The 18,492-nt window shown below is 40.0% G+C and overlaps 1 protein-coding gene across 1 annotated transcript in view; it reads right to left on the bottom strand.

Moving 5' to 3' along the window:
* vwc2l (von Willebrand factor C domain containing 2 like) overlaps nucleotides 1-18,184 on the bottom strand; it is a 41,132-nt gene extending 22,948 nt beyond the window's left edge. The window contains exon 1 of the mRNA XM_060875585.1: nucleotides 17,801-18,184. Coding sequence (XP_060731568.1) covers nucleotides 17,801-18,184 — 384 coding nt within the window. The remainder of the gene's footprint in view (nucleotides 1-17,800) is intronic.
* Between the last annotated feature and the right edge of the window lie 308 nt (nucleotides 18,185-18,492).

Below are 18,492 nucleotides of genomic sequence, written 5' to 3' on the forward strand. Positions count from 1 at the left end.
AACCTCACCTGCTCCAGGGGCACCGCACGATGGCTGACCCTGCGCTCTGACCCCAGGCTCATCATAGCCTGGGATATGCAAAAACCCTGGGGGAAGTCGTGGCCTAATGGTTAGAGAGTTTGACTCCTAGCCCTAAGGTTGTGGGTTCGAGTCTCGGGCCGGCAATATCACGACTAAGGCGCCCTTGAGCAAGGTGTGCCCCCCCCCATTTCAACACTGTACCTTCAGACCACATTTTAAGACCCTCTGGCCAAGACCCACCAAAAGTTATGGATCCGGTAACGTGAGCATTTAATCCAATAATGAACCAAGAGGCTAAATATAACCTTAAATACAATGCTACCATCACCATGCTTCACAGAGCAGACTTTAAGAAACACTGGCTGAGAGGAAGACATCCTCAGGAAGTTTTCGAACAGGTAAGGGGGCATTAATCAGAGAACCAACACATGAAGCGTGACGCCGATCATGATGCTACCACCTTCATGCTTCACAGACAACATTTCGAGAACTGACCAAGAGGATGGCGTCTACCAAAAGTCAGTGAGCAAGTAGTAAGGGCATTAGTCAGAGAACAAATAGAATCATAGAAATACACAGCATGATGCTTTAAAGACCCCAAATTGAAAACAACTACTTCAGAATCCAGTAGATTCTGTAGTCCATAATGTATCTGGTGTAGGATTTTATATTTAATCTCATGTTCTATTTCCAATCGTTCTGAAATCAAGTCATCAGTCGATGTTTTGAAATGATATAAAGCGAATATGAACTCCTCCATTATTATTACATTGTGTCACATCCTCTTGCCATTGGTAATTTTACCCCATTTCAGTCCTGAGAAGAAATGTGTTGCATCTTTCACTTCTCATTTCAGCCACTCCCAAAAAAAATTTGAGAACTAATCATCAAGCCCTTGATTACTTGGTTCAGACATGCTGTAAGTAGAACACACTTAATAAAGCAAAACGCCCCGTACTCCCCGAGGGCATCAGGTCTAATCCTGTGTATGGGCCAGAGGTGGGAGTAAGTCACACATGTGCAAGTCACAAGTAAGTCTCAAGTCATGAATGTCAAGTCAAAGTCAAGTCGAGTCTTTTTTTAATATTAGTCAAGCAGGTCTCAAGTCTCAAATTTGCGACTTAAGTCTGACTCGAGTCAAGTCATATGACTCGAGTCCCCCATCTCTGGTATGGGCAACTAATTCCAAACTGGGACACTTCAGTAGCAATGAGAAGAGAATGGGGAAAACTTTAAACCAAGAACGAAAGCTGTAATAAACTCATCTTACAACATACTGTAGATAACTTCATTAACTTCAAGAACAGGTTAGTTTCAACTCACTGTTCATCAATCTATTGTTCTCTGGTTCTGACTGTGAAAAGCTCAGTCAGAAACATCCGTCTGTGGGAAGCATCACTAATTGATTTGTGGTCTCTGGAGTGCACTGTTATTTTGAATCTATAGTAGTGAGCGAATCAGTGCAAGAAAAAAATGAGGTCATGTCAGGCACTAAAAACCTTGCCGAAGTTCATGATCCTATGTGAATTTTTACACGCTCCGATAATCACGACAGCACTGTTTCCCACCTGAAAACACTGATTATGGAACAGATTTTTTATTATCCGGTGGACGATATGTCTTATAACTGTCTTTTAAATAGTCTCATGTTGTGTGATTTTTTTTTTAAATTTCCTGATTTACTCTCCGGGAAACAGCTTATACTTCCTGTTAGTAAAAAACGTTAGACACAAGCCTTCTTAAATTTATACCCTAGACCCTAGAGTGCATAGTGCACTTACACTGCGTGTAGTGTCTAGTACATCATTTGTGACACAGCAAAAAACTCAGATTATTACCTTTATAGAGATGTAAATGAATTCATGCTGTAAATATAATTATGCATTGGAATGAGCACATGTTCTCCCCGTGCCTCGGGGGTTTCCTCCGGGTACTCCGGTTTCCTCCCCCGGTCCAAAGACATGCATGGTAGGTTAATTGGCATCTCTGGAAAATTGTCCGTAGTGTGTGAGTGCGTGAGTGAATGAGAGTGTGTGTGTGTGCCCTGTGAAGGGTTGGCACTCCGTCCAGGGTGTATCCTGCCTTGATGCCCGATGACGCCTGAGATAGGCACAGGCACCCTGTGACCCAAGAAGTTCGGATAAGCGGTAGAAAATGAATGAATGAATGAATATTGTGATGAAGTCAAAATGTATTTTTCTATCATATATTTGGTGTCACTGTACAATGTTTAATTGTAAAATGATTTACACGTTTTTATAAGCCTACTGGAAAATATTTATTTAATAAAAAGTGTCAACTCACTCACATTTAAACGTTTTAAATGCTTTTTAATAATCGTCTTTCAATATTTTTATTGTCATATACATTAATACTGGTATTCTGATAAATTATCCAAATACACAATCTGCACAATCTGGCATCGTACGTATCACAATTTTTAGTCCCCAACACATCTTAATTGAAGGCCACTTATTTGATGCTAAAACTTTGTGCAGCGCGGTTTTGTCGTCGGCTTGCTAGCAGCCCTGTATCCCATCATGTACGCCATCCGTATCGTAGCTCGTAAAGCGTGTGATATGATATTTCTGATCCAGATCATCGTTTTTCTTCTATTTTTTAGCTACAGTATACAAGTGCTATGTGACAAACGTGTTTAGTCTCTGACTTCCGTTATTTTGGGGATTTTATTTCCTCCGAACCAGTTCACAGCTCCAGTTTCGGTCTTGGCCTACTTGTTTGATTCTCATCGGTGTGTGAAATTAAAACGTTTCTTCAGGCGAGTAGACTGGGACGTCATTCAGAGCGTCTAATTTCAGGTGCTTTTTATAGGTGTTTCTGTTGTAGGTATCTGAGCAGTCCAACACAATGTGTTGTGCGTGTGGGGGTTTGTGTGTTCGGTCGATGTGGATGCTGACATTTAAGCTGAGCACAGAGCCATCCATCATTTCATTTAGGTGTACTTCATCAGCCTCCTCATTAAGCTTAAGCTTTATTTTTTTCAAGCTGATTTTTTTTTGTAGTTACAAATCGCCCTGTGCTTGGCACGGACTGATTGAAAAATCATTCATGCGCAGCTCAGCCATCTACGCATCGAGGCTGAACTTCACAAGCGTGGAAAATTAGGCAATAACCCTAGACGATTCAAACACTTTGAGAACGGCAGGAGTTATCCGAATCAACCGGCGCCTGAATGCCCCGAGGTCCCAGAGCTATAGATCTATATGCGGTGTCTGTTTTTTTTTTCTTTTTCTTTTCATTCTGTGAAGGTGCTGCGAGATGCACATCGACTCTAATCACCGTCACTATCAGTCTGGAGATCCCATGAGCTTGGCTGAGCTCGTTTAGAGCTTACACCGCAGCCTTCGCCCACAGGCTTTGGGATCTGAACTTGCCTCAAAGCTTCAGGCGATTCACCGCAGAATCACTGCAGTTGGCCAGGTGTTAAGTGGCTCCACCGGGATTCCTGAGTGACACAAGACTTCAACAAGTAAATACCAAACAACATGAGAGCCGAGCTCACTTTCACTGACTGCTACCATGACTACAACACTGAAAATGACTCAGAAAATAAAAGAAATCAGTCAAATTCACTGCTCCTGATATCATATGTGGAATTCGGTCACCTGGTGCTTCAAACAAAATGATTGAGCTACTCAATCTTAAAGGTGGGGTCTCCGATATTTGAGAAATGCTTCAGAAAACTGTGTTGGGCCACCAACAAAAATCAAAACAAACGTGTAGAAAATGAGCAGAAAGGGGCGGGTCTTGTCAATATGGGCGGAGAGAGTGTTCAGTGCGCATGTGTGCATATTCACAGATTGGAGTTTCCTGAGTCAATAACTCCTGAGCTAAACACTGTTACTACACAAATAAAACCTCTTTTCTATCGTAGTAATGTAGAGACGCAGCTACAACCGTGTTTTGTGTAGTAACAGTGTTTAGCTCAGGAGTTATTGACTCAGGAAACTCCAATCTGTGAATATGTGACCAACTTCCTGCTCCTTCAGTTCTCTCCAGCGCTGGAAAGCTGATCCTATATTAACACGTCCTACTTCTTACCTTATCGTAAGACTTTCTTCGCTTTCTTTCTTTGTTTTTATCCTCCATGTCAATGTTAAAACCGCTTTCTGCTAATGTCACACATGCGCACTGAACACTCTCTCCGCCGCATATCGACAAGACTTTCTGCTCATTGGCTACACGTTTGTTTTGATTTTAGTTTTGTTTGTCGTCCCGACTCCGTTTTTTTGAAGCAGTTCTCAAATATCGGAGTCCCCACCTTTAATGATTTTATCAATTGAATCTGATTTATCAATCATTTCTACAAGCTTTAACACAGGACATTTAATATTCCTGATAACATTTCATCAACATTTCTATCCTTCATGTGTCCATCTTTTGACTTGATTGACTTTAAGCCTCGCTTATTGTTATTAACACATAATATTAACCTGCATCGAAGTGACTCAAAATAACTTTAACTTCTGTTGTTCAGCCTTGAATGTTTATTTCGTGCTCCCAGCTCACACCTTTTATGGAGTTGTGTATGCATTTTATGGGGCTGAAAGAAAAACGATAGCTCGGCTTTGCTTGAACAAACGTTTATACGCAGCTTCACTTAAAAACTTATACACAAAGTATTTTATTAGCTGAATTAATCGTGTACACGGATCAATGGAGAAAATGCAGCAATATGGAAACTTAAATCAAAAAGCCTCCAGGTTAAAGATGGATGGTTTCATAATAATCTCAGAGCAAAATCTTTGATGTATTTTCTTCTGAAGTCACAATTTAGAGAGGAATTTTGTACCTAGCTAATTTACTATTTACATTTTACACCTGGTCTGTTTGATTTCCAAGTGGTCTCGTGAACACATTTATGATACTGATGGGATATTTGGTGGAGCTCACTGCTGCTGGAGATGGAGCCTGTGGACCCACGAGACTGCTACAGATAGAACCGCTTGAAGACTCTGGCCCCGGTCAGCTTTACGCTCTGGTCTTAATCATGGGATATTTGATGCCATCACCAGGAAGGGTTTAGTGTTAGATCAATAACGACTTAGAAGTTACACTACTTTATAAGTTGGTTAAAGGCTCCTGGTTACATCGACATTGTTTGAAATCAAACTCTCTGGTGTCACTCAGATGAGGATGAGGTTCCCTTCTGAATCTGGTTCCTCTCAAGGTTTCTTCGTTACATCATCTTAGGGAGTCACCACCGTTGCCTCAGGCTTGTTTATTAAAAATAAATATAAATTTAATCAATTTGTTTATATTTCTGTAAAGCTGCAAAGTTAATTTAATTGTAGCTTCGCTTTGATTTTAATGTGTTACTGGGGATGAAGGGATGGATAATGAGTGGATGGATGGATGGATATATGGATGTATTAATAAACGGATGAATGAATGAATGACTGAATAGATGGAAGATTGGATGGATGGATGGATGGATGGATGGATGAATGGATATATGAATGGACAGATGAATGAATGAATGAATGAATGAATGAATGAATGAATTGATGTATGGATTGGTGGATGGATGAATAGATATATAAATGGATAGATGAAAGAATGAATGAACATATGAGCGAACAAATGAACGAACGAACGGATTGATGAAGGGATGGATAATGAGTGGATGGATGGATGGATATATGGATGTATTAATAAATGGATGAATGAATGAATGACTGAATAGATGGAAGATTGGATGGATGGATGGATAGATGGATAGATGGATGGATTGGTGGATGAATGAATGGATATATAAATGGATAGATGAAAGAATGAACGAATGAACGAACGAACAAATGAATGGATTAATGGATGAATAAATAAGTGAATGATTTAATGAATGAATGGATGGATGGATGGATGAATGAATTGATGGATGGATGGATGGATGGATGGATTGGTGGATGGATAAATGGATATATAAATGGACAGATGAATGAATGAATGAATGAATGAATTAATTAATTAATTAATTAATTAATTAATTAATTGATGGATGGATTGGTGGATGGATGAATGGATATATAAATGGATAGATGAAAGAATGAATGAATGAATGAACGAACAAATGAATGGATTAATGGATGAATAAATGAGTGAATGATTTAATGAATGAATGGATGGATGGATGGATGAATGAATTGATGGATGGATGGATGGATAGATGGATAGATGGATGGATTGGTGGATGAATGAATGGATATATAAATGGATAGATGAAAGAATGAACGAATGAACGAACGAACAAATGAATGGATTAATGGATGAATAAATAAGTGAATGATTTAATGAATGAATGGATGGATGGATGGATGAATGAATTGATGGATGGATGGATGGATGGATTGGTGGATGGATAAATGGATATATAAATGGACAGATGAATGAATGAATGAATGAATGAATGAATGAATTAATTAATTAATTAATTAATTGATGGATGGATTGGTGGATGGATGAATGGATATATAAATGGATAGATGAAAGAATGAATGAATGAATGAACGAACAAATGAATGGATTAATGGATGAATAAATGAGTGAATGATTTAATGAATGAATGGATGGATGGATGGATGAATGAATTGATGGATGGATGGATGGATGGATGGATTGGTGGACGGATGAATGGATATATAAATGGACAGATGAATGAATGAATGAATGAATGAATTAATTAATTAATTGATGGATGGATTGGTGGATGGATGAATGGATATATAAATGGATAGATGAAAGAATGAATGAACGAAAGAACGAACAAATGAATGGATTAATGGATGAACAAATGAGTGAATGATTTAATGAATGAATGGATGGATGAATGAATGAACAGTGTTTGTACAGAATCCCTTGTTGCAATAGTGTAGCATTAAATCTATCTATAAGTTATTTCAGAAAATCTACTTGTATGTTCTGATGTTTGGGGAATTTTCTGGCAACATAGACAAATCTGTTGGATATCAAACATCCTAATCTGATAAATCATCACTGTCACTGTAAACAAACTCTTGGCCTTAGTGCATGCATTTCCTGACCCATTTCCTGGTAATGTGTTTTAAATTAAATCTATCAGTAATCTGTAGTAATTACTGACACATCAGAAGGTTACCATCCATTTTTTTTTCTTAGGTCTGGCCCTGGACGAGAGAGATGCCAAAGAAAATGCCAGTTTGGCCCTCGCCAAAGGTTACCCTGTAGGCTCGTCTTAATTGGAGCCATTCTCGGGATCCACAATGCCGTTTTGTTTCCCGTCTCACAGCTGGACCTCGGTGCTCTCCGTGTCTGATTCAAAGAGACAGATTGACATTCTCTCCTGACACAAATGAGCGGACGATACCTCCGGCATACGTAATTCCTGGCACAAACCGTCTGTGAAACGGACGAAGCAGAAATGTATTCTCATCTCTGTTTCCTGCTGGGGGTTTGTTATTCCTGCTGGGTTTGATGTAGAAGCATAAAAAGTTAAAGTGAAACGGCAAAATATGGCTGTGCTGATTAAAAAAAAAAAAAAAAAAAAAAACACTTGAGAAGGTCGACAGAGTACGTGTTTAAGTTCTTTATTAATTTTTCATAGTTAATCTGCATTTCAGTGAACATCCAGCTGCAAGCTACAAACTGCATGTTCCAGGAAATAAATAAATAAATAAATGAGGGGGACACGGTGGCTTAGTGGTTAGAACGTTCGCCTCACACCTCCAGGGTTGGGGGTTCGATTCCCGCCTCCACCTTGTGTGTGTGGAGTTTGCATGTTCTAACCATGCATCGGGGGTTTCCTTCGGGTACTCCGGTTTCCTCCCCCGGTCCAAAGACATGCATGGTAGGTTGATTGGCATCTCTGGAAAATTGTCCGTAGTGTGTGATTGCGTGAGTGAATGAGAGTGTGTGTGTGTGTGCCCTGCGATGGGTTGGCACTCCGTCCAGGGTGTATCCTGCCTTGATGCCCGATGACGCCTGAGATAGGCACAGGCTCCCCGTGACCCGAGGTAGTTTGGATAAGCGGTAGAAAATGAATGAATGAATGAATGAATATCATATTACAGTGTTACAGGACACAACAGGTTAAGAACTTCCCCAACCCCATGCTACTCATGAACTTCTGGTTAACTTGACAATAAAGTTAAATGTAATCTTGTTGTTTTTCTTGTTCTCCCTGTTCAGGTTCACCATAGCAGATCATCTGCTCCATATATTTGATTTGGTACATATTTTATGCCAGATACCCTTCCTGATGCAACCCTCCCATTTTATCCAGGCTTGCGACCGGCTCTGAGAGTGGACGCTTTGTTGGCCTGATTAGCGACCTGCCTGGGAATCATACCCAGACTGCGACTATGAGTGAAGTGAAGTGACGTGAAGTGACGTGACATACGGCTAAGTACGGTGACCCATACTCAGAATTCGTTCTCTGCATTTAACCCATCCAAAGTGCACACACACAGCAGTGAACACACACACACACCGTGAACACACACCCGGAGCAGTGGGCAGCCATTTATGCTGTGGCGCCCGGGGAGCAGTTGTGGGGGTTCAGTGCCTTGCTCAAGGGCACCTCAGTCGTGGCCTTAGGGTTAGGAGTCAAACTCTCTAACCATTAGGCCACGACTTCCCCAATGAGAGCATGGGATCATGCTGTTGGACCACCAGGGGACTATTAATTAAATAATCTTATCTAAAACCGATTCTAAATCTTCCATCAACAAAGAACTCCATATAATTTAAAGCATACAGTAACCTGCCCTGGCTGGAGGCTGAAGTGTACAGCAGAATCTCATTTTAACACCTGATAATGACGGTGGAACTATTACAATTACAACGTGATGTGAAAGTCTTAACATTCAATTAAGGCAAATTAGTCATAATAATAGATTAAAGAAACCACATAAAGAAACTGCAATATGCTGTGATTACCAACACGGCCTCTAATCCCTAAAGTATAATGAAGGAAAGCATTATAGGGAACAATAATATGAGAAGAAATATTCTGTGACTTTAACAAATATCTGGCTACTAAAATCAAATCTTTAGTCAAAAACTTTGTTTACTGTTGTTTAGAAGAAAAAAAACAGCACCTTTACAATCAGCCAGATGGAAAGCAACATTCACGGCAGAAATTTTATTTGGATATGATTCAGTACCATGCAATGAGTTGGCATCCTGTCCAGGTGCCCTGAGTGCCCTGGGACACACTCCAGGATCCCTGTGATTGTGTGTAGGATAAACAGTACAAAAAATGAATGGATGAATTATTTAATACCTCCATATCTTAAGCTTAAATGTATATGGTTTTAAAAAAAAATAGATAGATAGAAAACCTTTATTAGATCTTAAAGATTATACAACATGGTGACTTTGTAGTTCACACATCAGCCTCACACCTCTGGAGTCTTTGAGTCTTGATCCCTGGCTCCTCCAACCTGTGGAGTTTCTATGTTCCTCTGGGTTTGAAGACATGAGCTGTAGGATGATTGGCATCTCTAAATTGTCCGTAGTGTGTGAAAGGGTATGTGAGTGTGTGTCATTGTGGGTTTGTACCCCTGTCTCCTGCCCTGAGTCCCCGAGGATAGACTCCAAGTTCCCTGTGACCTTGTGTAGGATAAGTGGAACATGGATAGATGGATGGATGGATGGACGGATGGATGGATGGATTATCTAACTATCCTCCTGCATTTTGATAGCAACATGTAAACAGAAAACATAAATTTACTTAAAACACCTAAACATGTCACTCTTCTTATTCTTACTTTTCACTATGACGACAGTCATGTTGAACTCACATCTTCCAACACGTAAGAAATGTTCATTTCCTGAATGGGAATTGGAGTAGAAAGGTTCTTCTACAGTATATACATTGTGAATTTGCTTAGAAATGCTGCACATTTCTTATTACAGCTATTCTTATTACAGCATTTCTAGAAACAGCTTCTGAAGATAAACACCCACTTGAGATTCAGTCTTTACTTTTGATATCAAGACACCAATAAAACCCAAAATCTTTGCGGTTCTTTCCCACTGAAATTTTCATGTCTATCTCTTTGACTTTTTCTCTAAGGAAGCTCATCAGTGCTGAGATGTTCCATGCAGGCACCAGGACACCAAACCCATGTCCCAGCCCAGGCTACATCCACAGATTTACATCAGGTTCCATGCATCATAACACACAGCTCATAAGACTCATGCTCTACACCACGGCAAGTTAGACTGAGAAAGTCCCAAAGTCCCTAATTAGCAAAATCGTGCTTGACGTGGCCAAACCACCCAAGCTAATTATTTAATGCGACCATCTTGTTAGCTAGCTAAAAGCCTTGTTAATAATTCCTCTGCCAATGTAGGCGTAAATATTGCAAAAGAAATATCATCAAGCTAAAGATCCGATTTTGATCCTATGATTTTTTTAAAAGATGTTGAAGTGAAACACTAAAAGGAGGAAACAAACAATGTGGTTGAAAATGTCACAGATTTTTGCTTAGAATGCAGAAGTGTTTGTTCAAGCAGCTCACTAATCACACAAACTCCCAAAGGAAAGAAGAGAATATGAGCTAGCCTTAATCCTGTTTAGATAAATCTAAGTTAACTGGTTCACAGCCATTGACATAGAACAATTTTGCTGCCTTTGACTCACTAAACACCCCCAAACATACCAACTAAGGAACCATCAATCTATTTTCTGTACATAGGGTGTCAGGGAACCCAGAGGGACTCTATCCCTGGGGACTTTGGGAATAAGGTGTGAGTCACCCCGAGTGGGCATGTGGTAGCTCAGTGGTTAAGGCGTTGGACAGATCACAAGGTGGTGAATTCATACCCTAGGCCCACCAAGCTGCCCCTGTTGTGCCCCTAAGCAAGGCCCTTAACCCTCAATTCCTCCGTTTTTTTTTTACATAAAAATGTATATCAATATGGATCTAAAATACCATAAATGGAAATGTTCCAGTCAGTCGTAGGGACCATTTAGAACCGGCGATCATCCTACAGTGTATGTCTTTGGACTGGGAAAGACACCGGAGAACCTGGAGAAAACCCATAAAGCATAAACAGAACTTATAAGGTTGGTGGTAGGACTTGAACCTCCATCCTTAGAGGTGTGAGGCTTACCAATAAACCCTGTTGCCTCCTAATACTATTAGTTGGTTGCAGCTTCATTTCAATTTTAATAATAATTATGACAATATCTATTAGAACGATGTTGGGGCGGAGCTGAGCAAACCAGGAAGAAGTCACATTAAGCACACTCACTCACTCATTTTCTACCGCTTATCCGAACTACCTCGGGTCACGGGGAGCCTGTGCCTATCTCAGGCGTCATCGGGCATCAAGGCAGGTTACACCCTGGACGGAGTGCCAACCCATCACAGGGCACACACACACACACTCTCATTCACTCACACACTACGGACAATTTTCCAGAGATGCCAATCAACCTACCATGCATGTCTTTGGACCGGGGGAGGAAACCGGAGTACCTGGAGGAAACCCCAGAGTCACGGGGAGAACATGCAAACTCCACACACACAAGGCGGAGGTGGGAATCGAACCCCCAACCCTGGAGGCGTGACGCGAACATGCTAACCACTAAGCCACCGTGCCCCCCACATTAAGCACAGTTTCTGATAATAATTCTAATTGTATCCTGAGGTTAACTATGTCAGATATAAGCCCCGCCCACTTCTTCCAAGTTTTTCTAAATAAAAATATTCTAAAAAAAAAAGAAATTATTTAAATATATATAAAACACAAATCACAATGTGACCAACGTGAATCCGCCGAATTACACGGTGAAAAATCAGTGCTCGTCAACGCTAAATCTGAAATATTAACGTAAGCAAACATGTCACTTTGATCAAAGATTATTATTTTGAAGGAAGTAAAATGTGATGCTAGAACATTCAGCCCAGGGGGAAAAAAGCACTTAAAGGAATGAAAGTTCTCCCTCAGTGATTGCCAAGAGGCTCATTAACTTTGGGAAGCGTCTTTTGCTTCGTGGAATCAGTTAGGTTTAATGTTGATGAAGTGAAATTTATGCTATATAAATAAGTAATCTGAACAGATACCGAACCTCGCACTAGCTCTTTTTTGTGTGTCTCTTTTTGTGTTTTGTCCTGGCTCAGACTCCGTAAAACTCCATTTCCGACTTCCCTCCGGCTTTTTCTCTTCGTGTTATTCCACTTTCTGCTTCCTGAACGCATTAACAGGAGCCGAGTTTCAGGCGAAATCCTGCACGGCTTTTACGGTTTTACTCTCGGGTCACATGAACACGTCTTTGCTCATGCCAAGATTTTGTAAAACTTTTTCAGACGACGCTTGCGTTGTTTAATCTTTTACTATAGCGAGTATTATACAGTATATTTTCTTCTTTTAGTCAGATTCAAAACAAACTGAAATACCGTGTCATGTCAAGGAAAATTCTGTCAGTATGAAATATTAATTTGACATTTTTCTTTTAATAGCAAAGTTCACTTAGGAATAAAACTCTCTGCGTCGTCCATGTTAAGGAAAACCGTCTGTGAAGCTTAATGATACCGTGTACTCTTATTAAACAGGAATCTACCGTCAATTTATCATGTTCTTATCCGTATTTGATATGTGTTAATGTGATGTATGGACAGATATTTCACATAAAAAGGATGTCAGTGGAACAGGGAGCCTCCAATAGAGAAAAATCAGACCCAAATATGTGGAAAACAGAAGCTTTAATAAAATAATAAAAACAACACACGCAAGTAAACAAACTAGACAGAGTACAAACGGAGTAAACAGAAATCAGGAACGTAAAACAAAACACCAAACACAGTCCCGAGAGACACCCAAACGACACATACAACATAGACTCAACAAGAAACAAACGCAAAACATAACACATAACACACACTGCTGGAACGCCCCCTAGTGACCAAGCCGACCCTGACGAAAGAACACAAATGAGCTTCATTCGTAGTAAAATGTCACTGGGAATAGTTACAGGCTCGAGGATGGGGTTTGTGACTTATGACCTTATGACTTTATGAAAAGAAACGTAGACTGTGTTTGTTGTCGTTTGATTATAAAAGGATATCCAGGACGTTATAATACGTTTACAATGCATTAAGAGCCACAATTTTTTACATTACAGTTACAGCATTTAGCAGACTCCCTTATCCAGGTCGACTTACTTTTTTTTTATATCATTTTATACAACTGAGCAACTGAGGGTTAAGGGCCTTGCTCCAAGCGGTGGCAGCCTGGTGGACATGGGAATTGAACTCACAACCTTCCGACTGGTAGTCCGGCACCTTAACCACTAGGCTACCGCATCCCCCATTTTTATAACATCACCTTTCACTGATAACTGATGTAAGCTTTCATAAACATTTAAAGAGGCTTATTCCACTTATATCAGCTGTAGTTGGAACCATGTCAGTTTTTATGACCCTAGAACCCTATACCTACTGTAAGTAAAGTGTTCAATTATTTATTACACTGAGATTTACATCTTTTTTGATTGTATTAAGGCTTTAACATCCATAAAAGTTTATATATAAGATTCATGAAGTTTGTTGGTTTTTTCTGCAATAATCCAAAAGCCAGTAAAGAAAAAATCCTATTAACTGTTTATTAAGGAAACAAGAGTGATGGGAAGATTACAGTGCCAGTGTTTGTTGATCTCTGGCTAAGGGGTAATAAGGGGATAATAGGGTGTAATAGGGTGTAAAACGTGTTTGTGGGATCAACGGGGATCAACTTTTTTGTCTTTTTTCTGTGCCACAAAGTAGAAAGAGTAGTGAAAAAGACACACACTTCTGCTCTTTTGCGTCTGCTTATTAATAGCTGATCAAAATAAATTTTGTTTTTAAAATTTCGTTTGGAAGTGAAAAATAAATGATACACAAAAAGGTACAAGGACCGTTAATCTCCTCTGTTCTGGATGATTTCTACAGTAAAAGTGTGTGTTCAATAGTTGTATTATAAAAGAAACATTTTCTAGCGCTGCGTTTGTGTTATTGCCCTTTTAATCTTTCGGAAACTCGGCCACAACAACCTTACCGGCGACTGATAAGCGCTGCTGATTTAATCCGATCTAACACGCTGGACTCCATTCTTCAGTTCCAGCTGTAAGCTAACGGAGCTGATAGAGCGGTTAATCATGTAGACTGATTATTTTCCAGCAGAAGTGTTGGATTAAGTCTGTAGAAACAGGTGCTAGTGATCACTGATGTGTATCAAACTCCGTCTCCATCCTGCAGCTGATCCACTGATTAATTCTTACAACATTTACATGCTTTACAATCACATTCCAGCTCGAAGAGATTCGCAGTGCAGAACTTCCGCTGACGTCGTCTGCGCTACACTGTCGGGACCTTAAATTAGATCTGGAGCTCGGGGATGTACAGTAAAAGTCTGGGATTCTATAGATAACATCTGTGTGTTATGCAAAACCCACGCAATCCGTCATTATCTCATTATCTCTTTATTTGGACTAAATATCGAACTATTATATCTTACCGTATCTCATTTTTAAACCTATTTCATTAATAAGTTGTAATTTCGACAGATTATTTGATCCTGTTGAATGAATAAATCATTATTTTAACATAATATCTTGTTATTTCAGATCGTTTTTTCAGTCATTTTTTTTTTACTTAATATTTCATTATTTTGACATATTTTGTAACTTACAAAATCAGTATTTTAGCATAGTATCTCATTTGTATTTTTCTTGTTACTTTGATTTATTTTGATTGTTATTTTGATTAGTATCTAATAATTTGATTATTCTAAATATTTTTCTATTATTTGATTCTATTATGTGGTCCGCCTTGTGTGTGTGGAGTTTGCATGTTCTCCCCATGCCTCGGGGGTTTCCTCCGGGTACTCCGGTTTCCTCCCCCGGTCCAAAGACATGCATGGTAGGTTGATTGGCATCTCTGGAAAATTGTCCGTAGTGTGTGATTGTGTGAGTGAATGAGAGTGTGTGTGTGTGTGCCCTGTGATGGGTTGGCACTCCGTCCTGGGTGTATCCTGCCTTGATGCCCAAAGACGCCTGAGATAGGCACAGGCTCCCCGTGACCCGAGGTAGTTTGGATAAGCGGTAGAAGATGAATGAGTGAGTGAGTGAGTGATTGAGTGATTCTATTATCTCATTATCCCTTGTTTTTAATCTTCCCGTTGATCTGAATGAAGAGCTCAGAAAATCAACCAAAGCACTTAAATGCGTAACTCCACTCTGAGTATGGGGAACTTTAACCGTGTAAATATTGATGTAACTTTTAGAATTAAGTTGGAGACTCTTTGATTTAAGATTGGGTGACACAGTGGCTTTGTGGTTCACATGTTTGCCATACACACTTGAAGTTCAGGTTTGGGTCCTAACTCTTACCTCTGCTCTGTTTACACTGGTTTACCCTGTTTAGCCCTGTTTCCTTCACCAGTCCAAAGACCTGTGTCCTAAGCTGATGGGCATCTCTAAATTGTCTATGGCGTGCAACTGTGCCCTAAAATGAGTTAGCACTCCATCAGATTTAGTCCCTTGGCTTGTGCCCTAAGTCCTCTGTAATAGACTCCGGACCCTATGTATGATAAGTGCTCCAGAAAAATGTTTGGTAGATTTTAGGCAAGATGCTGGTGTTATAAATGAAAGGCAATATTTAGTGATATTTAGCTCAGTTATAAAGTTCTCCTATAAACAATGCTCTTGGCTGATTTGTTCACGGGGCATTAATGCATGAACATGGACTTCTGAAGCGTTCCTGGCATCCGTTGATCAAAGCAACACTCAATGCTGAGGCATCTGTAACAGACTGACAGGCCTCTTTAGATATGCCGAGTGTTTCTGTGCATGATTGATTGGCTTGCCATCTCAATGAGATCAATATAAACAAGCTAAATTTAAAAGAAGGAGAAATCTGCTCACTGATGCACACAGAAAGCAAATGGATTACTTTGTCAGGTGGATTGTTGCTCATTGCACAGACACGATAGAGTTGCTTTTATGGTGATGGATGAGCTTTAGATAGGCTTCACATATGGGCAGACTGCAAGGGCAGTCGACAGTGTAGGAGTTCAATTTATCGCGTGATGTTACTCTGACAGTGTGGTGTTTAGCCAGATCGCATGACCCAGACACCACACTTCCATATTTACTCACTTTAATCAGGCAGGCTAAAGAGTCTGGATCATTTTCAGAATCTGCATTAGGCTTAATTGTGTGCTAAAGTCTATTGTTTCTATTCATAATTATCAGTGCTATTACTAGAATATAGAGCTGGAGGTCACTTTCACATTGTCTTCAGATGACTGGATGTACACAGATTCGACTTCTTCAGGGGGATTTGATTTTGATAGGTTTTATTGGCACATTAATTAATTAATTCATTCATTCATTCATTCATTCATCTGCAGTAACTGCTTCAGAATTGTGGTGGATCTGGAGCCTATCACGCAAACACTGAATTAGACAGCAGTTACCATAGCTAGGGGCAATTTAGAGTCACCGATCCACCTAGCGGTCTGTCTGAGTGTTGATTAACCCAAAGAACCAAAATCTCACACACTAGAACACTCTATTTGAACTTTTTAATTAGCTTTCCATCCCTTTCACTGTACAGAGGCTGCTTTTCAAGAGTCACAACATGATCTCCTAACCCTAACCCTAACCCTAACCCGTACTCTATCAGTAATTAGTAAACAGTACAGCCAATCAGAGTTAGTAAATACTTCATGTTTTCGCCAAACCTTATTCTCCTGCCTCTGCTACTCTCAGGTCCATCAGCTCTGATCTGCTGGTAGTGCCAAAGACCAGACCGACAATGACGGGTGGGAGATCCTTTAGTCTCGTAGTCCCCAAACTATAGAGGTTGTACATCGTCGCTGTCAGGCGGAATCCTTGTATCTCCAAAACCGTTATTTTTCAGGAAATTAAAAAAACGCCGTACCTTATCTGCAGTACACAGGGTTTAGTCCGCGTTGCAGTGGATTGTCTTGCGCTAAATTCCTGTCCTCAGACGAGCACCAGAACTAGCAGGGGTCAAGATTCTTTTTTTCTTTGAGCCCAGTGTTTTGAAGACATTTACCTCAGAAGACGTGTTGATTCATTGCGACTCTTCTTGAGGAGAAATATGCCGTGAAGCTCTCCCGCGGAGTGAGGAAGAGGTGGACAGTTGAAGTGTCCAATGGAGTTATGAGATTTGCGCTCAAGCTATTTTCAAGACTTTAGATTGGTTAATAACTTGTAAAAATAACAGACCCACGTGGGGACTGACTAATAGCATCGATATGTGAAAAAATATGAAATTGACCAAATTTGGACATACGAGGTTTCCGCCCGACAGCGACGATATATTTGCGTATGTCAGCCTCTAGTACTGTGTCCATAGAGTGAATTAATATTATAATTGAATGAATGAATTAATAAAATACCAACTGAAATAAGGCAAGCAACATCTCTTGTCACTTTTAAATCTCTGCTTAAAACTTATTTTTTTAGGGTAGGTTTTAATTTGTCTAATTGTAATTTTACATAGTGCTTATTTTATTGTCTATTTTTGTTGATTTTATTTTGCTTTTGTAAAGTGCTTTGAGATGTTCTTTTAAAGGCGCTATAGAAAATAAAGGTTATTATTATTATTATTATTATTATTATAAATCTGTATATACAAAATCTGTATGTAATTTGGTGACAATTACACTGCACTGGTCATGGCCATACAAAATACACACACACACACACACACACACACACTGCATGAACCCAAAACAAGAATGAAACCAACCAGCATCTCACCTTGAACTCCTCCAGTATTTTGTACGTCTTGGCTCTGTACTCGCAAAAGTTCTTGAGCTCCTTGCATTCGGGGCAGCAGCCGTTGTGCTCCACCTTGGTGCATTTGGGGTGGATTTTGGGGCACTCGGGCTGGTCACACACGGGTCCATCCTCGGTGCACACACATGGGCAGTTCGAGTGGCCGGGAAAGAAGCGCTCGCCGAGCTTGTAGACAAAGCCGCTGTCGTCCACACAACCTTTGCCACGGTAGTCATCGAACAGTACATCGTTGGTGTTGTGTTCGGCCTCATCGGCTGCGTAGTCCTCGGGAACGAGAGAGGCTGAAGACACAAACGTAGTCAGGGCAAGCAGGAGCATGCAGCTCACTCCCAGGAGACGGCCCATCCTGCGCCTCGCCAGGCCTGGAGCAATCAGACCAGAGCAAAATGATTCATTTATTTCATGTACAGAACATTCTGGATGTCCTTTAACATGTTAACTATCAGCTTTTTTCATTTTTAAATCGGATCCACTTACATATATCCTGGTTAATGTGGCACATATACTATTGTACCTACATATAAGTAGCAAGTTACACTGAAAGGTTTCAAAGCTTAACTTAATGTTTGTACTTTTTCATAGGACCTAAAATGTATGAAAATACAACTAATCCAAACAATAATGCAGTGTGAGTTAAAGTTAAAGAGGAGTTA

Source organism: Tachysurus vachellii, chromosome 8, assembly GCF_030014155.1.
Source record: "Tachysurus vachellii isolate PV-2020 chromosome 8, HZAU_Pvac_v1, whole genome shotgun sequence".
In the NCBI taxonomy this organism is placed as follows: Eukaryota; Metazoa; Chordata; class Actinopteri; order Siluriformes; family Bagridae; genus Tachysurus; species Tachysurus vachellii.